Here is a 20122-nt window from a genome sequence, read left to right on the forward strand (position 1 = left end):
ATAGCTCGGAGGACATGTTAGTGAAACAAGAGTGCCTCCTGCAAATCTTTGAAGAGACACTGAACTGGCTGAGCAGGAAATGGAAACGGTTGGCTACTAATAGCAGTTCTGGTGGTAAAAATCTGCCCAGGGCACAAAGAGAGATTGTTAGTCACTTCACAGCCATCCCATGCTTTGAACAAAAGTCACCTTCATTTGCACAGAGCTGTGTGTCCAATACTGTATACATACAGGTCACCAAAAAGATTCAGATGTGACTTTCTTCAGCACAAGAACATAAAAACGGCCATATTAGGTTAGACCAATGGTCCATCTAGCCCTGTAGCCTGTCTTCCAAAGTGGCCAATGCCAAGTGCTTCAGAGGAATGAACAGAACAGGGCAATTATTGAGTGATTCATTCCCTGTCGTCCACTCCCAGTTTCTGGCAATCAGAGGTTTAGGGACACACAGAGCATGGGGTTGCTTCTCTGACCAGCTTGGCTCATAGCCGTTGATGGACCTATCCTCCATGAGCTTATCTACCGGTAATTCTTTTTTTGAAACCAAGCTTGAAGCTCTATTTATCTTATTTCTGGTATGAAGGAAATTCCCCTCCTCTTGCCTCGAGGAAGGGGCTAGGGAATCCTGACTCTTAAAAGAAAGATACAATTCAAATGCAAATCCTGGATTTGGATAATCCTAAACTTTGGCATCTGACTCTGAATTTCCCAGCTGGTCCTGGTCTCTCTAATGGGCCAAGCCAAAACACTAGCCACAAACTTCCCACCTGGACTATGGAAAGTTCAACTCATACCTCCCAACTTTCCAACATGCCAATGTCTGACAAGATTAAGGAGAACAAAGATATTGATATTACTGACCTGGTTTGGAGGAACCTGATAGTCTACTGACCAATAGAGGGTCATTCCCAACGAATACACCAGCATCTGGCAAACAAGAACACCCAACCAACAGTTATGAATTATATGTCAACAATTACAAAGAACTCGCCTGGCAGTGAGATCTCTGAAGCTGTGAGCCGAGATTGGGACTTTTAAAGCTGGACTGGATAGAGCACATGTACATGTACAATGGGACACAGCCCTGACTAGCAAAGAGATGGAATAGGTGGGACATAATAGATCTTCAGCTCTATGGGCCAGATTGTCTCCTATGCATGAAAACACATGCTGGAGATGGTTTGACAGGCTGGCGAGCCAGCAGCTGACCCATGTCCTGGTCACTTAGACACAAACTAGTTCCCCAGAGAAGTCCTAACTGAGGGGCCAAAGACAATTACCTAATCAGACTGTGGGCTGATGTGCTCAGGGGCTACTTATCCCAACAGCTGAGAAGGTGGTTGTAAAGCACAAAAAGAAAGTGCAGAGGAAAGAGAGGGGCTAACAGGGGAAGCCAGGCCTGTAGCTGATGAGATTGCCTCCTCTCCTTGAAGACAGCCCTGAGGATTACAGTGCTGCATTAGGACTGTGATGGCAGCGTGGTGGTAGGAGCATCAAAAAACACTCACAGAGGGGTTGGCAATCAAGAGGCATCCAAGAGTGTTTGTGAGTGATCCCAAGGCAGGAAAGGAGCCTCTGCACACCAGCTGGGGTTGCCAGTCACAGGGGTGCATAGATGCTGTTCGCCTTCCCCTAGCTGGTGGGATTCCTGGAGCACAACACTGTCAGCGTCCCTCACCATAGCATCAGCCAGGACAAGATCTGGTGCATATTCCTGTCTTTGGAGCTAGGCCCCCACTCGCCAGGGAGCAAAGCTGCTCTACAGCTTGCACAGGAGAAAGTGGGTCCATTCACCTCTCTTTCTGTGCTTGCATAGCAGAAAGTCTGATCCCCATTGCTATATGTCTTTTCCCTCAGCTCTGCCACAGCCATTTCCTGCACTTTTAGCGTCCTGAGGAGGTTTCCGTTCTGTTCTGCAGCCCTGACATTATCCTTGTTTATTACCAGCTGTGATTCCACTTGCCAGCAGGCTGCCACAAGAACAAACCTGGTAAAGATGTCTATTAAAATGTCTATTAGTCCCATCTGCTTCAGAGGGCCAGAGCTCAGTTTGCAAATCACCCCAGCAGAGCAAAGCTGCCAGAGATATCCATTTTGCAGGGTGTCTATTGAACAGTTATTAAGCAAAATCCATCTGGATGATTAGCACATTCCTGTCTCATGTTTATATAGACAAGCTGCTTTCAATTAGCCAGGTTTCATACAGTCATTGATTTATTAGGGGGAGTTGACTTTAAGAGACCATTCTTCTCTAGCCTTACTCTAGGATCTCTCTTTGCCATGGAAGGATGGGAACCCGATCCATGCAGAAGCCCTATACCTCCACCTAATGGCTCCTGGCTCCCCACAGCTCTGCCCAGCTCCCTGACAGCCCAGATCCAATGAAGCCAGTGGCTGCCTCTAGGACCCCTTCTTGAGCAGAGAGGTGCCTCAACTAGAACAGTCCTACAGTTTCTGGCACACAGTGAATTAGCCCATTCTGCCATCAGCCCTCCTGCTCTTTCTATATACCCCAAAATGGCAGGGGGTCCTCTGTGTTAGAGAGTGCTGAGGAATAGGCAACCCATCCAACAGGGAGATGTGAGATAAGCATGGAAGGACCCTCTGGATGTGAATCAAGGGAGCACTATCCTCCCGCAGTATCTGACATTAAAATGACCTTATTAGATAAAAGTCTTTTTTTTAAAATGTTCCTTTCACAATGTGGGGTGACTTGGATGCAAATCAGATGGGATGAGATGGCTGGTGCAGATCACTTTGGCCCATTTCCACCAGACTCGTGGGGCCATGGGATGATGTTTGAGATTGCAGTAGAATCTCAAATGCCTCTTGATTTCAGGGGGGTTCTGGGTTCCAGGCAAACCTTTCTCGCAGCCTTAACTACAGTCTAGCTTGGTTTTGTTCACTGCCGTTGTGAGAGGGAGTCTGATGTTAGATGCTGGGTCTGTTGTGCTGACACATTTGGACCTGGGTATTTTGTCTAACAAACTCCAAGGTACAATCAGGCTGTTCAAAAACCCCTCACCTTTGTCAATCCAACATGCTTGTTTTCACTCTGTCCTTGGAGCAGTTCTGGTGCCCTGAAAGGGGCAGCCTCTTGGTGAGACATATTGTCTTGGAAAGACAAACTTCCTCTGGCTGAAAGTACCATTGACCATGGGCAAATCACATGGTTAAGTGGATCTGAAAAACAGGACCAGCAGGAAAGCAGGGTTAATATTGTTCAATTCACTCTGCTAGGACAATGAGCTTCTGATGCAGTCACATTTTAAAAAGTCTCAGTCTGTTTTGAAGGATCCTGTCTTTCCCATCACTGCTCTTTGTTTTGGTAATGGGGAATCCCATGAGTCCTTCAGAACAATATGAATGTTTCAAGGTGACCAGTGTAGGCAGGTAAATGGACAGCTACCAAAACATAACCATCCACTCACCTTTGTGCAGGTCCTGGAGAAGATTTTCTGTGCCCAGATGTAAGAGAGCCCATATATCTTCCTCCTCCAAAGGGCTTCCCTTCAGCTGCAGAACCTCAGCCAGAGTCACACATGAGATGCTCATCCTTGCTACAATAGAAACCAGACAGCTAGAGCTGACTGAACTGTTCAGAATAAATCACATTCATTGCACATTTATCCCCTTTTCAGGGTAGCTAACCATTCATGAACCTGATTTCTTAGACCTTGGGCAGCATCACCAGATTGTTTGGGGCGAAAGATTTCCATCTACCAGATTTTTTGTGGAAGTGACTGGTATGGTTATTCATTATTCAGGAGGCTTGAGTGGTCACCTGAATCACATGGCATCATTTCTGCTCCCTGATTGGATGACTTACAATTTCTAAATAGGAGGCATGGCTGAACAAAGCATTGTTTCTGTGATTTTCCCTAGGGAGGTGGTGGATGGGCGAAGGAGGGAGCATCTGAGAGTGAGAAAGAGCTGGAGAAGAAAGAGATGCCATGAGACAAGAAGGTCTATTAAATGTATGACATTTAAAATTCTTTCCTTGTGCTTTTTTGCACAAGAAAGAGCATAATATCTGGCTATCTATATGGACCCAATATTAAAGAAATATCTGCGTTCCTTCCTGCTGAAGGAGAGGTGAACATAAGAACGGCCATACTGCATCAGACCAATGGTCCATCTAGCTCAGTAGCCTGTCTTCTGATAGTGGCCAATGCCAGAGGGAATGAACAGAACTGTCAATCATTGAGTGATCCATCCCTTGTTGTCCACTCCCAGCTTCTGGCAATCATAGGCTAAGGACAGCCAGAGAATGAGGTTTCATCCCTGACCATCTTGGCTAATAGCCATTGATGGACCTATCCTCCATGAACTTTTTTGTACCCTATTACAGTTCCGGTCTTCACAACATCCCCTGGCAATGATTTCCGCAAGCTGCCTGTGTCTTGTGTGAAGAAGTACAGTGAAACCCTGCTATAATGCGCCCCATGATAATGCGAATTCAGCTATAACGCGATTATAAGGTGGCTCTGGCCGACCCAAGCAAAAAAAAAAAAGGGCCTTCCCCACTGCCTCTTCCTCCCTGTCCCTGCTTCCCTTTTTGAAGAGAAGAGCCATTCTCCTCTCCAGCTGCTCCTCGCTCTTCCTCTGCCCCTTGCACATCTCCCTTGCTCTCCCCAAGTGTTTCCCTCTCTTGCTGCATGGTTGAGAGCCCCCGCTGCTGGAGCAGGCTGACAGCTGGACTGGGAGGGATGCTACAGAAACAGTGGCACGAACTCTGCTCTGAATATCAGCAACTCCTCAGTGTCAAATGCTGCAATCGGCTCTCCGGGTGGAGGGGACTCAGCTGAGCGCCTTTGTACAGATCTCTCAAGAGCCGTTCCAGCCCCAGTCTGCCAGGTCCCAAAACTCTGGTTTTCAAAGTCCAAACCTAACCATTCTCAGGCTGGTTCTGGCTTGTTTAATAGATTGATTAGCTCGTGCTGCCACTAATTATTGCTACACCCTTTCAGTTACCGTTATGGGCAGTTCACAAGTCATTTTCTGCCCAAGAGAAACTGACCAGCTTGAAATGTTAAATTTTCGTAACCCCGCTATAATGCGACCCCACATTTATGGCGATCAAATTTTTGGACCCCAATTATTGCGTTATAACGGGTTTTCACTGTACTTCCTTTTGTTTGTTTCAAACCTGCTGCCTATTAATTTCATTGGTGACCCCTGGTTCTTGTGTTATGAGATGGAGTAAACAACACTAACTTATTCACTTTCTCCACGAGTCACAATTTTATACACCTCTCTCACATCCCCTTTTTGTTGTCTCTTCTCCAAACTGAAAAGTCCCAGTCTTATTAATCTCTCTTCATATGGAAGCCATTCCATACCCTTAATCATTTTTGTTGTACCTTTTCCAGTTCTAAAATATCTTTTTTTAGATGGGGCGACCACATCTGCATGCAGCATTCAATATGTGGCCATACTATGGATTTATATAGAGGCAATATGATATTTTCTGTCTTATTATCTGTGCCTTGCTTAATGTTTTCCAACATTCTGTCAGCTTTTTTGACTGCCACTGCACACTGAGTGCATGTTTTCAGAGAACTATCCACAATGACACCAAGATCTCTTTCTTGAATGGTAACAGCTAGTTTAGACTTCAACACTATCCATGCTGATGAGGCAGATCTCCTACCGCCTTGAGAGCTGTGTTTTTTCCTTCCTCTCCCCTCAGAAGATTGAACCGAGAAGGGTTTGGAGGCTCTCAACAATTCGACAGCTGACAACAACTGAGGTTTGGAGCTCAGGGTGGACATAGCTCACGAGTTTCATTCTCTTTCACCAAGCGAGACCGCATGGCACAGGTTTCCAGATCTAATGACAGAGCTGTCTTTATGGTCTTTGTGTCAGCAAACTCTGAGCACCCCTGAACACGAGATCACTGCTTGAGGGTCACTAGAAGTGAGCCTAGCTGGACAATCACTCAAAGGAGAAAGAACAGTTACTTACCCTCCTGTGGGCCTTTGAAATGTGTTGTCTATATCAGAGGTTCTCAAACTGTGGTCTGCAGGATAGTCCCCTCTAAGGTGTGCGCCTGGGTGGCCGCACACAAGAGAATGAAGGGCCACCCACCTAATTAGTGAAGCTGCGCAGGCGTGGCTCCATTAATTAGGTGCCTGGACCCTGAAGAAGACACACATGTAAGGTGAGGTGGTGGCCTTGGGGAGAATAGGGGGCAGGTGGAAGGGGGCAGTGGGGTGAGAAGAGGGGGTGGGGGCAATTTGGGACGTGCAGAGCTGTGGTGGCCAGAGAAAGAAGGAACTTTCCCCAGCTCCAGGGCTGCGGCTGCCAGGGGAGAGACAGCCCTCTTTCCCAGACTCAGTTATGCCCTCCTTCCCAGACTGCTATGGCAGGGGAAATATCCCCATCCTTCCCAGACCCAGTTTGGGGGCTGCCACAGCGGAGAAGAGAGGGACCCCCCTCTTTCCCAGACCCAGCTCAGGGGCTGCCGCAGCAGGAGAGAGAGGGCACATCCATCGCATTAGAAAGGTAAGACTACCGATAGTAAAATATGAGTTGTGTGCTTTTATTTGTGGAACAAAAACACATTAATTATTATTAAGGGGTTTTTCATATAGTGCTTTTATCCAAAGCGCTATACAATAGTTAGCTAATGGTACTAACAACATTTGGAAAGATCATTAAGTGGTCCACCAAGACCCTCAGCAATTTTCAAGTGGTCCGCAAAAAAAAAAAAAGTTTGAGAACCACTGATCTAGATGGATTCCACAACCTGCCTTTCTTCCCTGCTGCTGCGAAGTCCTAAATCACCTGGAATTTGGAAAGAACTGCAGGGTGATTGCAGCCACCCTGCCCTTTATGCCTTAAGCTACAGGGCGTCACAAAGTATTTGGGGCGCAGGCGCAGGCCCAGCCCCAACAGACACTGCTATTCCAAAGAATCTGATCTCACACACATAGGGTGCACCAGGAATAGAATACCTGTGGACAGTCACTCAAAGAAGTAGTCAAGGTTGCCTGTGCAACTTTAATTCTGACCCCTGTACATAGGCATCATTACCACACAGGTTCTAATTACATACTGAGCACGTACTATTCCTTAAACAATATAAATGCATGCATTTTTTTTCTACAATTGTCAATACACGTATGTATCATTTTGTGGCACTATTCAGTGCAGGCCAGACAGTCATTTACATACAAGATGCACCTTACAAGGCTGTAACAACCCCTAGATGATCACAGTGACTTATCTCCCCTGTGAAGCCTGACTTCATTCAGTAATACACCTCACAAGAAGTTCACTCCACAGTTCTAAACGTCACACAGCCTATCTTCCTTCCAGAGGCAGCTTAACAAATAGGGAATGTTCAATAATGCACTCCTCATATCTTTCCAGGAATTACTTTTCCTTGTATACCAGCTATACACTTCTTCTTTGGGCCCAAAATATGTAAGTTACACTTGTGTACACTCGCTTGTTCTCAATGGGCCAAATTCAGAGCTGATGTGTAAGAGAAGGTAAATTACATTGATAAGCAGATGTTAGTCTAAATGAGTCTAACTTACTTTTTATGGTGTCAAAAGAGGGTATGAATTACCTCAGTTTAGAGTCCTTTATAATCATTAACAGTGAGATTCACCTTTGAATATACTCTGAAGTTTTTAATACCCTTCCAGCTCAGACTTTCTCTTAGAAACAAGCAGACGTACAAAAATTCACATTAGACATTCTAATCACCATCTTAACTCTAACTCCTAAGATTTAACTATCAAGAGTCATAGCATTTCAATTTATAGATTACACATAGACTGTTAAAAAAGGTTTAAAACTAAAATTACAGCCTATTAAGTGCAAATAAATCCACAGTAATTATAACTGCCTCGCACCAAACTACACATGGAAATCTATGGCATACATGTACTTTGTTGAAATACATTTCAAGGTCTATTGCGGAATACTAACATTGGAGTTATTTTGACATTACACAAAGAACAGTGTTCTGTATCTAATATTGGTATGTAACTAAGACAGATCTTTCTATAGTACATCTTCTGCTATACATATACACCCTATACAGTGTATATGTATATATATCTTCTGCTAAAATTACTCCCAATACTAGTTTTATTCATTGTCCTTATGTAAGCTGTGCTTATAGCACACCATAAATATCCAAAAAATTGTTGGACAATTGTATTACATAGCAAGATTACAAGGAAGGAAGAATTAAGGTTTCTCTTAAAATGTTTAATGTGACTTTTCACATCTATCTTCCAGGTGTAGTAGGTGTTCGGGCCAGGAGTCAGAAAAAATGGCCACATCATCGAGGTAGGCAACTGCAAATTCTCCCAGTCCAGCTAGTAGACCATCTACCAGCCTTTGGAAGGTGGCGGGTGCATTACGAAGGCCAAAAGGAAGGACATTGAATTCATACACCCCCGCATGGGTGACGAATGCTGACCTCTCCTTGGCAGGTTCATCTAGCGGTACTTGCCAGTACCCCTTGGTTAAGTCTATTGTAGAGATGAACTGGGCCCGTCCCAACTTCTCCAATAGCTCATCGGTGCGTGGCATTGGATAGTTGTCCGGACGAGTTACCGCATTTAGCTTACGGTAGTCCACGCAAAAGCGTATTTCCCCATCTGGTTTGGGTACCAGAACCACTGGAGATGCCCATGCACTGGTAGATGGGCGGATTATACCCATCTGTAGCATGTTCTGGATCTCCCGTTCTATAGCAGCTTGGGCATGAGGAGACACTCGGTAAGGTGGGGTTCTGATTGGGTGAGCATTACCTGTATCAATGGAGTGGTATGCCCGTTCAGTCCGTCCTGGGGTGGCTGAGAACAATGGGGCGAAGCTAGTGCACAGCTCCTTGATTTGTTGCCGCTGCAGACGTTCCAGGGTGGTTGAGAGGTTCACCTCTTCCACGCCACCGTCTTTTTTCCCGTCGTAGTAGACACCGTCAGGCCACTCAGCATCATCTCCCTGGACTGTAAACTGACAAACCTGTAAGTCTCTGGAATAGAAAGGCTTGAGAGAATTAACATGGTACACTTTAGGCTTTAGTGAGGAATTGGGAAATGCTATGAGGTAGTTTACAGCTCCCAGGCGCTCTTGGACCGTGAATGGCCCTTCCCATGATGCTTCCATCTTATGGGCCTGTTGCGCCTTCAAGACCATAACCTGGTCTCCTACCTTGAAGGACCGATCTCTGGCATGTCTGTCATACCAGGCCTTTTGCGCTTCTTGAGCATCCTTTAGGTTCTCTCTAGCAAGGGCTAAAGAGTGTCGGAGGGTGCTTTGTAGGTTGCTTACAAAGTCCAGAATGTTAGTTCCTGGAGAAGGCGTAAACCCCTCCCATTGCTGCTTCACCAACTGTAATGGCCCCTTAACCTCGTGACCATACACAAGTTCAAATGGTGAAAACCCTAAACTGGGATGTGGTACAGCCCTGTAGGCAAACAGCAACTGCTGCAACACTAGGTCCCAATTATTGGAGAATTCGGTGATGAATTTTCGTATCATGGCCCCCAAAGTTCCATTGAACCTTTCAACCAGGCCATTGGTTTGATGGTGGTACGGGGTGGCAACCAAGTGATTCACCCCATGAGTTTCCCACAGTTTTTCCATGGTCCCTGCCAGGAAATTAGACCCTGAATCTGTAAGGATGTCAGAGGGCCAACCTACCCTGGCAAAGATGTCTGTTAGGGCCAGGCACACAGTGTTAGCCCTGGTGTTGCCTAGAGCGACTGCTTCTGGCCATCGGGTAGCAAAGTCCACTAAAGTCAGTACGTACTGCTTTCCTCTGGGCGTCTTTTTTGGGAAAGGGCCCAGAATATCCACAGCTACTCGCTGAAATGGGACCTCAATTATGGGGAGTGGCTGGAGAGGGGCCTTGACCTGGTCTTGAGGCTTACCCACTCTTTGGCATACCTCACAAGACCGGACATACTTGGCAACGTCCTTGCCCATCCCCTCCCAGTGGAAGGACTTCCCCAACCGGTCCTTGGTTCTGTTCACCCCAGCATGGCCACTGGGATGATCATGGGCTAAGCTTAAGAGCTTCCCCCGGTACTTAGTTGGAACCACCAACTGTTTTTGCGGCTGCCATTCTTCCCGGTGTCCACCAGAAAGAATTTCCTTGTACAAAAGTCCTTGGTCTATAACAAACCGGGATCGATTAGAAGAGCTGAGAGGCGGTGGGGTGCTCCGTGCCGCCGCCCAAGCTTTCTGAAGGCTGTCATCTGCTTCCTGCTCAGTCTGGAACTGTTCCCTTGAGGCTGGGGTCACCAGTTCTTCCTCAGACTGTGGACTTGGGCTTGGTCCCTCTGGAAGCGATGTAGGTGATGGGGTTGTTTTCGTTGCTGGTGAACCGCTCTCTGCTGGTGCACCTGAGGGTATTTCAGGCTCTGGCTGAGCCTTTTGGGTATGGCTGTCTGTTGCTTCTGCCAGTTGTGGCTCGCTGGCGCCCACTGGCGTTGAGTTTGAAGAGGGGGTTTCACTTGCTGGTGCTGGTTGCTGTTCCAGTTCCGGGCCTGGGACTGGAGATGCTGTGGCTGTTTCAGTGGTAGGCATGGAATCCGGGTCCACTACCTCTGTCTGGGTCTCTGGTAACACAGACGGGGCCTCTGTGGACGGTTCAGGAACAGGAATGGGTCTGGAAGCTTGCCTGGTTGCTTGCCTGGTTTGGCTACGTGTAACCATTCCCACTCTCTTGGCCCGCCTCACCTGGTTGGCCAAGTCTTCCCCCAGTAGCATGGGGATAGGATAATTGTCATAGACTGCAAAAGTCCACATTCCTGACCAGCCTTTGTACTGGACAGGCAGTTGAGCTGTAGGCAAGTCTACAGCTTGTGACATGAAGGGGTAAATTGTAACTTTGGCCTTTGGGTTGATGAATTTGGGGTCAACGAAGGATTGGTGGATAGCTGACACTTGTGCCCCCGTGTCTCTCCACGCAGTAACCTTCTTTCCGCCCACTCTCAAATTTTCCCTTCGCTCCAAGGGTATTTGAGAGGCATCCGGGCCTGGGGATCTTTGGTGTGATGGTGGTGTAATGAATTGCACTCGCATGGTGTTCTTGGGACAGTTGGCCTTGATATGTCCCAGTTCATTACACTTAAAGCATCTTCCATCTGATGGATCACTGGGCCGAGGTGAGTTACTGGAGACTGGTGAGGTTGAAGGGTAGGGTATCTGTGGCTTTACTTGGGTGGTATGTGGGGTCTTTGGCTGTCCTCGGTTGTAGGGTTTATGGTCTGTGTGCCCCCTGGGGTAATCGTTCCCCTTGACAGTAGCTTTCTTGCTTTCTGCCAGTTCCATCCATTTGGCTCCAATCTCCCCCGCCTCAGCGATATTCTTGGGGTTTCCATCTTGTATGTACCGTGTGATGTCTTCAGGAACACCATCCAAGAACTGCTCCATTTGTATGAGGAGGTTCAGTTCTTCCAAGGTTTGAATGTTGTTTCCTGTTAGCCAGGCCTCATAGTTTTTTGCAATGTAGTAGGCGTGTTTGGGAAATGACTCCTCTGGTTTCCACTTTTGGTTTCTGAAACGCCGACGGGCATGATCTGGGGTTATCCCCATCCTGTATCTGGCCTTGGTTAGAAAAAGTTTATAGTCATTCATTTGGTGCTTAGGCATTTCAGCTGCCACCTCTGCTAAAGGTCCACTGAGCTGTGACCTCAATTCTACCATGTACTGGTCTTCGGGAATGCTGTACCCAAGACAGGCTCTTTCAAAATTTTCCAAGAAGGCCTCGGTGTCATCACCTGCCTTGTAGGTGGGAAATTTCCTGTGCTGTGGAGCAATATTTGGCGCCGGGTTGTTAGGGTTGGCTGGCACATGCAGCCCAGCTTTTACCAACTCCAGTTCATGTTTTCTCTGTTTTTCCTTCTCTTCATTCTCTTTTTGTTGTTTTTTCCATTTCTTTTTGGTGTTTTTCCATTTGTTTTTGGTGTTTTTCCATTTCTCGGTGGTGGGCCAACTCTTCTTCTGCTTGTTTCCTTCGGTAGGCTATCTCTTCTTCTTCTAGTTTTCTTTTGTGTGCTGCCTCTTGGGCTGCCTGTTCTCTTTGGAAGGCTGCCAGTTTCATGCTTTCTTCCTTTTCTTTCATCTCCATCTCTTTTTGTTTTATTTCCAGTTGCTGTTTGTGTTTTTCCATCTCTCGCCTGTGTTCAGCTTCTTTGATTTGTTCTTCGGCCTCAATTTTTGCCTTAGAAGTCATGGTTCCTGTTTTCTTGGGTTGGGGTGCCCTCCGGTGTTTATCTTCTGAACTGCAGGTTCTGTTGCCTCCTGAAGTCTGCCTAGCAACAGTGCTTTTTGTTCTTTTCTCTCTCTAGCTAATGTTCAATGAAGGGAAACCAGAAAAACCACTTTATTTGCATGCATATAAGTGCTGGTATGACTCTCAATGGGAGTGCTATTGTGTGACAAAAGACTGTTAATAGTCCTTAACGACTTCTGCTTAACATGCAAGCCACAAACTGCGAGAGAGAGCAGAAAAAAAAATTCTCTCTGGTTCCCTTTTAAAACCAACTGCTTCTCTCTGCTAAAAAGCCCTTAGCAGAGAAAAGAAAAATATAATATTTCTACTGGCTTCTGGGTTCTGTCTGTCTCCCACCAGCTGCCACTCATGTTATAACCTTAGTCCCAGATTTGGACCTTAGCGTCCAAAATATGGGGGTTAGCATGAAAACCTCCAAGCTTAGTTACCAGCTTGGACCTGGTACCTGCTGCCACCACCCAAAAAATTAGAGTGTTTTGGGGCACTCTGGTCCCCCTGAAAAACCTTTCCTGGGGACCCCAAGACCCAAATCCCTTGAGTCTTACAACAAAGGGAAATAATCCTTTTTCCCTTCCCCCCTCCAGGTGCTCCTGGAGAGATACACAGACACAAGCTCTGTGAATCCAAACAGAGTGAATCTCCCTCTCTGTTCCCAATCCTGGAAACAAAAAGTACTTTCCTATTCCCCCAGAGGGAATGCAAAGTCAGGCTAGCAATCCAACACACAAATCTCCCCTTGATTTCTTCCTCCCACCAATTCCCTGGTGAGTACAGACTCAATTTCCCTGAAGTAAAGAAAAACTCCAACAGGTCTTAAAAGAAAGCTTTATATAAAAAGAAAGAAAAATAAGTACAAATGTTCTCTCTGTATTAGATGATACACACAGGGTCAATTGCTTAAAAGAATATTGAATAAACAGCCTTATTCCAAAAGAATACAAATCAAAGCACTCCAGCACTTATATTCATGCAAATACCAAAGAAAAGAAACCATAGAACTTACTATCTGATCTCTTTGTCCTTACACTTAGAAACAGAAGACTAGAAAGTAGAACTACTTCTCCAAAGCTCAGAGCAAGCAGGCAGCCAGAAACAAAGACAAAGACACTCAATTCCCTCCACCCAAAGTTGAAAAAATCCGGTTTCCTGATTGGTCCTCTGGTCAGGTGCTTCAGGTGAAAGAGACATTAACCCTTAGCTATCTGTTTATGACAATGGGATTGAGAAATTTTTGGGTCTGATTCCAGTTTCACTGATTCCAGTTTTACCTTTGTGTAACTCCACTGACTTCTCTAAAGTTGCTTCTGATTTTTAAGTGAGAGCAGAATTAAACCGTTTTGCTTTCTGCCACCTATCTTAACATCCAATTCACATGCACACATGAACATTATAAGAAAAGAGCATTTCTTTAGGACAGATTCTGCCACTCATACTCATGTTGAGCAGCACCCTCTTTAGAAACAATAATTGGACTACTCATGCTACACAGTGTGAGTAAGGGGAGCAGAATCTGGTCCTTAGTGACCCACGCCCAAATAACCTTAACTCTGCCCCTATGTTCTGTTAATCTTTTTCTGTGCCTTTTAAAGATGAATTTTGGGGAATGCAGTAAATGCTTGTATTTTCCACATGAAGAAATTGAAAATGTGATAGATAGAACTTATTTGCATAACTGAGATTGTACATATCTGTTCAATATATTAAGTGTGATAATTTGTTATGACACTACCAGCTGATGTTTTAGCATAAAGGACAGAGTATTATGCTCCTACATAGGAGTTAGGAGTAGGATATGATTTCATTACACATTAGCTTTGTGTCTCATGATATGGGTACATGGCATTGTTTGGCCAAGTAGGAAAACACTGCTGATGGCAGTGGTATTCAGATAGTCTGGAACTGTTAACATAGCTTTGTTTTCACAGACTGTATACGGTTGCACAGAAGCACACACTTTGCATGCATAAGCATGAGGTGTTAACTCTGCATGCACAGTTATGAGAGCAAGTTTTGCAGGCTATACATGCCTTCTGTGTGCCACTGAGTGTGGTTCCATGGGGCTCCCAGCACATTGTTCTATGTGAGTCGGATATAGGAACTGCCATTCTGGCAAAGGCTGGTGGTGCACCTAGTATGCTGTCCTGTCTTGCCAGTAGGCAACATCAGATTCTTAAGAGGAAAGTGCAAGAAACTCCACAGTGGACAATCACCACAGGGGCAGTTTCTTCCTAACCCCAGGCAGTTAGAGGCTGACTTGTATCCTGAAGCATGAAGGCTTATATTCCTCAGCATGCTTTATCCCATTGAACGAAACTGCAGATGTTTTCCTTATTCACAGAAGAGTCTAATTCTTCTCTCGCTGACCCCATTGTTATGCTGCTATTGACTTCAGTGGAACCACTCCAGATTCACACTGGTGGAAGCAAGATTGAATTCAAACTGATAGATGTCTCATCCTGTTTTGGAATCCTGCCAAGCTCTTGTTCTCAATAATCTCTTGTGGCATTCAGTTCCACAGGTTAATTTTTGTGTGTGTGTGTGTGTGTGTGTGTGTGTGTGTGTGTGTGTGTGTGTGTGTGTGTGTGTGTGTGTGTGTGTAAAATATATATACATACACATATAAAGGCTATGTATCGGGTGGGTAGTGGTAGGAGAGTGGCATGCTGGGGAAGGGTGGAGAGGACAGATTCACCACAGTCCGTATCCAGCCACCATTGCCATCCACAGAGTAGAGGTACTGGAGCTAAGGATGGTACTGCACCTTTGTGTTCACCCCACAGCCTGAAAGCGCTGGCCTTTTGGGACACTCCTGTGTATAGCCCAGTTGCCACAGCTGCTTGCTTTCTGCACAGAGAAGAGTTTGGTAAGTCCAGCAGCCTGTTCCTCAGCCAGCTTTTTCTTTATAATGCAGTCTTCACCAGGTCGCTCTGTATATGCTTTGGTGTTCTGCATTATTTTCACTCTGTTCCAAGGGGCTCTGTGCCCCAGACTCATTATCTTCCAAACCGGAAGCCACTGTATTGGCAGTAAACTGAGCCCTCAGTGCCCTCCCCGTGGTTTTCTCAACCAACTTGTTGACATTTCAGATGGGACCCAAAATACTAATTTTAGTCTACGTGGCTTCAAGGGACAGTAAAGCTTCTTAAGGCCTAACCTTAATTAGAAAAGCCAGACAAAATCTTCTTAATCTAAGCCATCTCCATTCTCTCCTAGTAATAAATTGCTGGGGCAGCATTTCATTTAACTCTGCGGTACTGGGACTCGGCAGCCAGTTCAAATCCCCAATGCTAGAGTTAAGATGTTCTCCTCACCATAGGGTTAATCCACCATGCAGTTTCCTCCTGAAGAAAGCTGCTGTATCTATTTTAGATGGAAACACTTCTGCCAAGTTAGTTCAGCATAGATGCTTCTAACTAGCTTAAATGGCTTAATAAACTAATGCGGAGGGTCAAGGCCACCCCTGGTGGCACCCGGCCACTGAAGCAAGTGGAGTGACACCAGTTCTACTTAACCTTCAGAGGACACGTTTCTCTGGGGAATCAGGCACGTGTCCCGGATTGATATTAAGCATAAGTTAAATAAATTCTGCTAGCACTGAGGTGCACAGTTCTCTAAAGAAAGTAATTAGGCTGTGTGGGCAGGGACATCAGAATCACTTTAAAGGGTAATAAATTGTTGCTTTAATGCTCCTTTTCACTGCAGAGTCAATGCTTAAGCAGTGTTATTTTAAAAGCAAATTAGCAATTGATTTTTAAACACATAACCAAAGCGCTGTTTATTTATGGAGTGCACTTTTGATTTTTGACTTTCAGGCTCAGCAGGAAGTGATATTTCTGTACCATGCTGGAAACAAACACAAAACTGCCCTTATTTTCAGGAGTGTACGCATTTTGTCTTTTTCCAGCCAACCTGGGACTTTTACATAAATCAGAGGAGTAAAAAGGAGCTATTCTCATTGTAGTGCCACACGTGTGCCTGGTCCTTCCAATCAATGAAAGACATGATCCATGCCCCAGGGGGGTTCAGTCTTTAGTTGGACATAACACAGGTGATAAGACAGAATGGTTAGGTTAGGAGGAAAAGCAGACAAAGTTAACAACTGTGCAGGCTGAGGTTCTAATAGCTCACAGTGACTTCATATAATAGGAAGTGAAGAAGAGTGAAATTAAGCCTCCAGGGGGAATGGAGGTCAGCAGAACGTAATCACCCACATGGGAATTTGGCCAGGACGCTGATGTTAATATCCCTGCTCTGTGAAAAGTAACAACGGACATTTAGCACCTAATCCTGCTGCAACTGAAGTCAGAGACAAATCTTCCATTGACTTCAGTGGAAGCGGGGGGCAGCTCCTTCACCTCCAAACACACAGACCTCAGTCTGGAAAAATCAGCGTGAAGGACCCTCCCCATCCAAACCACCATGGCATAGATTCACCCATTGCATAATCCCCTTGAGATTAATGAAGAATTTTGTCTCATATATGTGTGTAGCTCTCAGTAGTGCAATGTGAACAGACCCTAAAGGTCCTTCCCCCAGTACCCACATGTTTATCATATTCCCTTTTATTTTGATATATTTCACATTGTGACCACTGGGGGTCTCCTCCTATGCACACATCTATCTCCCTGTGAACATTCATGAGATTTGGGGTCAATGAAGGTAATAGACTTGATTATGCAGGATAATGAACTACAGGTTTGTAGCTGAATATGACACTTCATATCAATCAGCTACTGCTCACTTCATACGCCAGGATCACTTTACGTGCAATTTGGCTTTATTAGATTTGACAATGTGATTCAGTAGCATGTAAGGGAACAAGCTCACTTTTGTCAGCCTTCTCCTTTATTTTTGCTGTTTTATTCACCGTGTAACAGAGGAAAGAATTGCAAATTATGATTCCCATGTTAGTGAAACAGGCTTTCCTTTGGCAGACACAGCTAGGTGGATTTAAAAACCCAAGAGAATGGGGATATTTAGAATCCTAGCTAAGTGAGAGGCATTTTTCATAAAAGCCTATCAGGGGGACTTCACTAGAGATTTGGTTCAGCTGTGAAAGCGGTTTCTATATAATAAAGGCACTGTTTGAGCCATGTCCTTGATAATATAGTAAAAGGCAGCTGAAAGAGAGACCACAGGACTCAGTCAGTCCTTGGCAAGGTGCTGGGGGAAGAGTGGGACTCACTGGCTCAAATGTTTCCCTGCTGTAGCTTTAAAGGGCTTGTGCCAGGGATGAATTTGGCCCATCAAGTTATTTGAGCAGCCTGAAAGAGACCAATAACCAGGCGGAAATGAACAGTGAGACAAATGCTTTGTGCATAAATGGCGGGGGGTGGGGGGGAGTGGAATTAAAGAATCCATCCCAGGCTACAATCCAGCCCTCTGTGAACTGACAGGGGACTCTGCCTTCTCCAAGCTATCTCCCAACTCTCACTGCCAAGGAGCTATTCCTGGAGAGTGCCTTGCCTTTCCTCTGACCAGGCCTCCAGTCTCCAGCCCTGCTTCATCACTCCATCCCCTACAACTGTGAAAGATCTGAGATAGGACCTCCAGTAATGTCAACAAGTGAGATTGCTGCTTTGTCTAAACACACAAGTTCCACCAGTTTAACTAACAGGGTTTTTTAATATGCAATGTGGTTGTAGCTGTGTTGGACCCAGGATATCAGAGAGGCAAGGAGGATGAGATAATATCTTTTATTGGACCAACTTCTGTTGGTGAGAAAGACAAGTTTTCGAGCCACACAGAGCTCTTCTCCAGGTCTGGGAAAGGTACTCCAAGCATCACAGTGAAACGCAAGGTGAAACACCTCAGAACTCCAGTATGAAACTGGAGAAAAGCCTGTTGAGAGTCTTTGGGATAAGTTTAGAGGAGAGAGCAACAAGGGTGATGTCGTGGTGGGCATGCGCTATAGACCACCGGATCAGAAGGATGAGGTAGACAAGGCTTTCTTTGGACAACTAAGTGAAGTTTCCAGATCACAGGCCCTGATTCTAATGGGGGACTTCAATTAACCTGACATCTGCTGGGAGAACAATACAGCAATGAACAGACAATCCAGTAAGTTTTTAGAGAGTGTTGGGGACAATTTCCTGGTACAAGTGCTGGAGGAACCAACTAGGGACCATGGTCCTCTTTACCTGCTGCTTACAAACAGGGAATAATTGATAGGGGAAGTAGAAGTGGGTAGCAACCTAGGCAGCAGTGACCATGAGATGGTTGAGTTCAGGATCCTGACAAAAGGAAGAAAGGAGAGTAGCAAAATACGGACCCTGGACTTCAGAAAACTAGTCTTAGACTCCCTTAGGGAACTAATGGGCAGGATCCCCTGGGAGGCTAATATGAGGGGGAAAGGAGTCCAGGAGAACTGGCTGTATTTTAAAGACGCTTTATTGAGGGTGCAGGAACAAACCATCCTGATGTGCAGAAACAATAGCGGCAACCAGGTTGGCTTAACAATGAAATCTTCAGTGAGCTTAAACTCAAAAAGGAAGCTTACAAGAAGTGGAAATTTGAACAGATGACTGGGGAGGAGTATAAAACTATTGCTCTAGCATGCAGAGGTGTAATCAGGAAGGCCAATGCACGACTGGAGTTGCAGCTAGCAAGGGATGTGAAGGGTAACAAGATCGGCATCTACAGGTATGTTAGCAAGAAGAAGAAGGTCAGAGAAAGTGTGGGACCCTTACTGAATGGGGGAGGCAACCTAGTGACAGATGATGTGGAAAAAGCTGAAGTACTCAATGCTTTTTTTGCCTCGGTCTTGACAGACAAGATCAGCTCCCAGACTGGGCAACACAGTATGGGGAGGAGGTGAGCAGCCCTCATTGGTGAAATAACAGGTTAAGGACTATTTAGAAAAGCTGGACATGCACAAGTCCATGGTGTGACGGTGCCACCCATAAGGCTTTATGGAAATATGCTTAAGAATGTGTATATATATAACATAACTAGAATGTGTTTTATGCTACATACACCAGGTAACATATCTCTGTAAAGGTCATGATCTACTGAATCTATTAATCCTATTTGTATGCATGTATCATTTTGTATTCGAAGTTATGAATATTGGCTGCTGTAGCAGGGTGGACTCCTGCTCTGGGAGAGAAGGGGTTAAAACAGCCCTGGCAAGGGGCCGTAGCTGGAGCCAGAAGCCTGGGCTGATGGCAGGAGTGGCTGCAGCTCGGGGCCAAGCCCCAAACTGAGCCACAAGGCTGTATAAGAAGGCCAGGGGAGCCAGGGGCAGAAGGAGTCTCTCTCTGACTGGAGAGAGAGACAGGCCTGGCTGCTTGGGAACTCACCCAGGGGACCTAAAGGAAGGCAGGGCTGGGGGAAAAGCTTTAGGAGCTGGGAAGCCCTAGGCCAGCAACTCGCCAGGCTGCAGGGCCTAATTCTAGGCCTGCAAGGTACTGGGCTTGCAGAGGGGCAGCCGGAGGGTGGGTAAAGGCAGCCAGGCCAAAACCCCTTTGCCTATGATGAGTGGCTGATACTGCAGTCTGCCCCAGGGCATGGGGGCTAGACAATGACTGGGCAGTAGCCAATACTGAGGAAAAGTGGGGATAGTGGGGTGGGGTTCCCCTGGGAGGGGGGGGAGACCCAGATAAAGGGGCACTGAGGTCCAGGGAGGGGCCCAGGGCCAGCAGAGGACAGGTGGATCACTGGCTTGCAGAGGGTGCTCTGTAGCGGGAATTGAGCTAATTCCCTGAAGCAACCGGCAGGAGGTGCTGCGGAGGTGAGTCCACACAGTTACAGCAGCATACTTGTTGATTCTAAGTGGGCTGTAGTGAAGCAGTTGGTCAGCTTCCTGAGAAAAGACTATTCTCAGTAAGTGTCCCATCAAGAAACACTTAA

At 46.0% G+C, this 20122-nt stretch overlaps 1 protein-coding gene across 1 annotated transcript in view; it reads right to left on the reverse strand.

Moving 5' to 3' along the window:
- Nucleotides 1–20122, reverse strand: part of FRMPD2 (FERM and PDZ domain containing 2) — a 135015-nt gene that overhangs the window by 100781 nt on the left and 14112 nt on the right. The window contains exons 2-4 of the mRNA XM_050960056.1: nt 3432–3560; nt 3026–3183; nt 862–927 (exon numbers count right to left, since the gene is read on the reverse strand). Of these exons, the coding sequence (XP_050816013.1) occupies nt 862–927; nt 3026–3183; nt 3432–3560 (353 nt within the window). The remainder of the gene's footprint in view (nt 1–861; nt 928–3025; nt 3184–3431; nt 3561–20122) is intronic.

Source organism: Gopherus flavomarginatus, chromosome 6 (assembly GCF_025201925.1).
Source record: "Gopherus flavomarginatus isolate rGopFla2 chromosome 6, rGopFla2.mat.asm, whole genome shotgun sequence".
NCBI classification, from domain to species: Eukaryota; Metazoa; Chordata; order Testudines; family Testudinidae; genus Gopherus; species Gopherus flavomarginatus.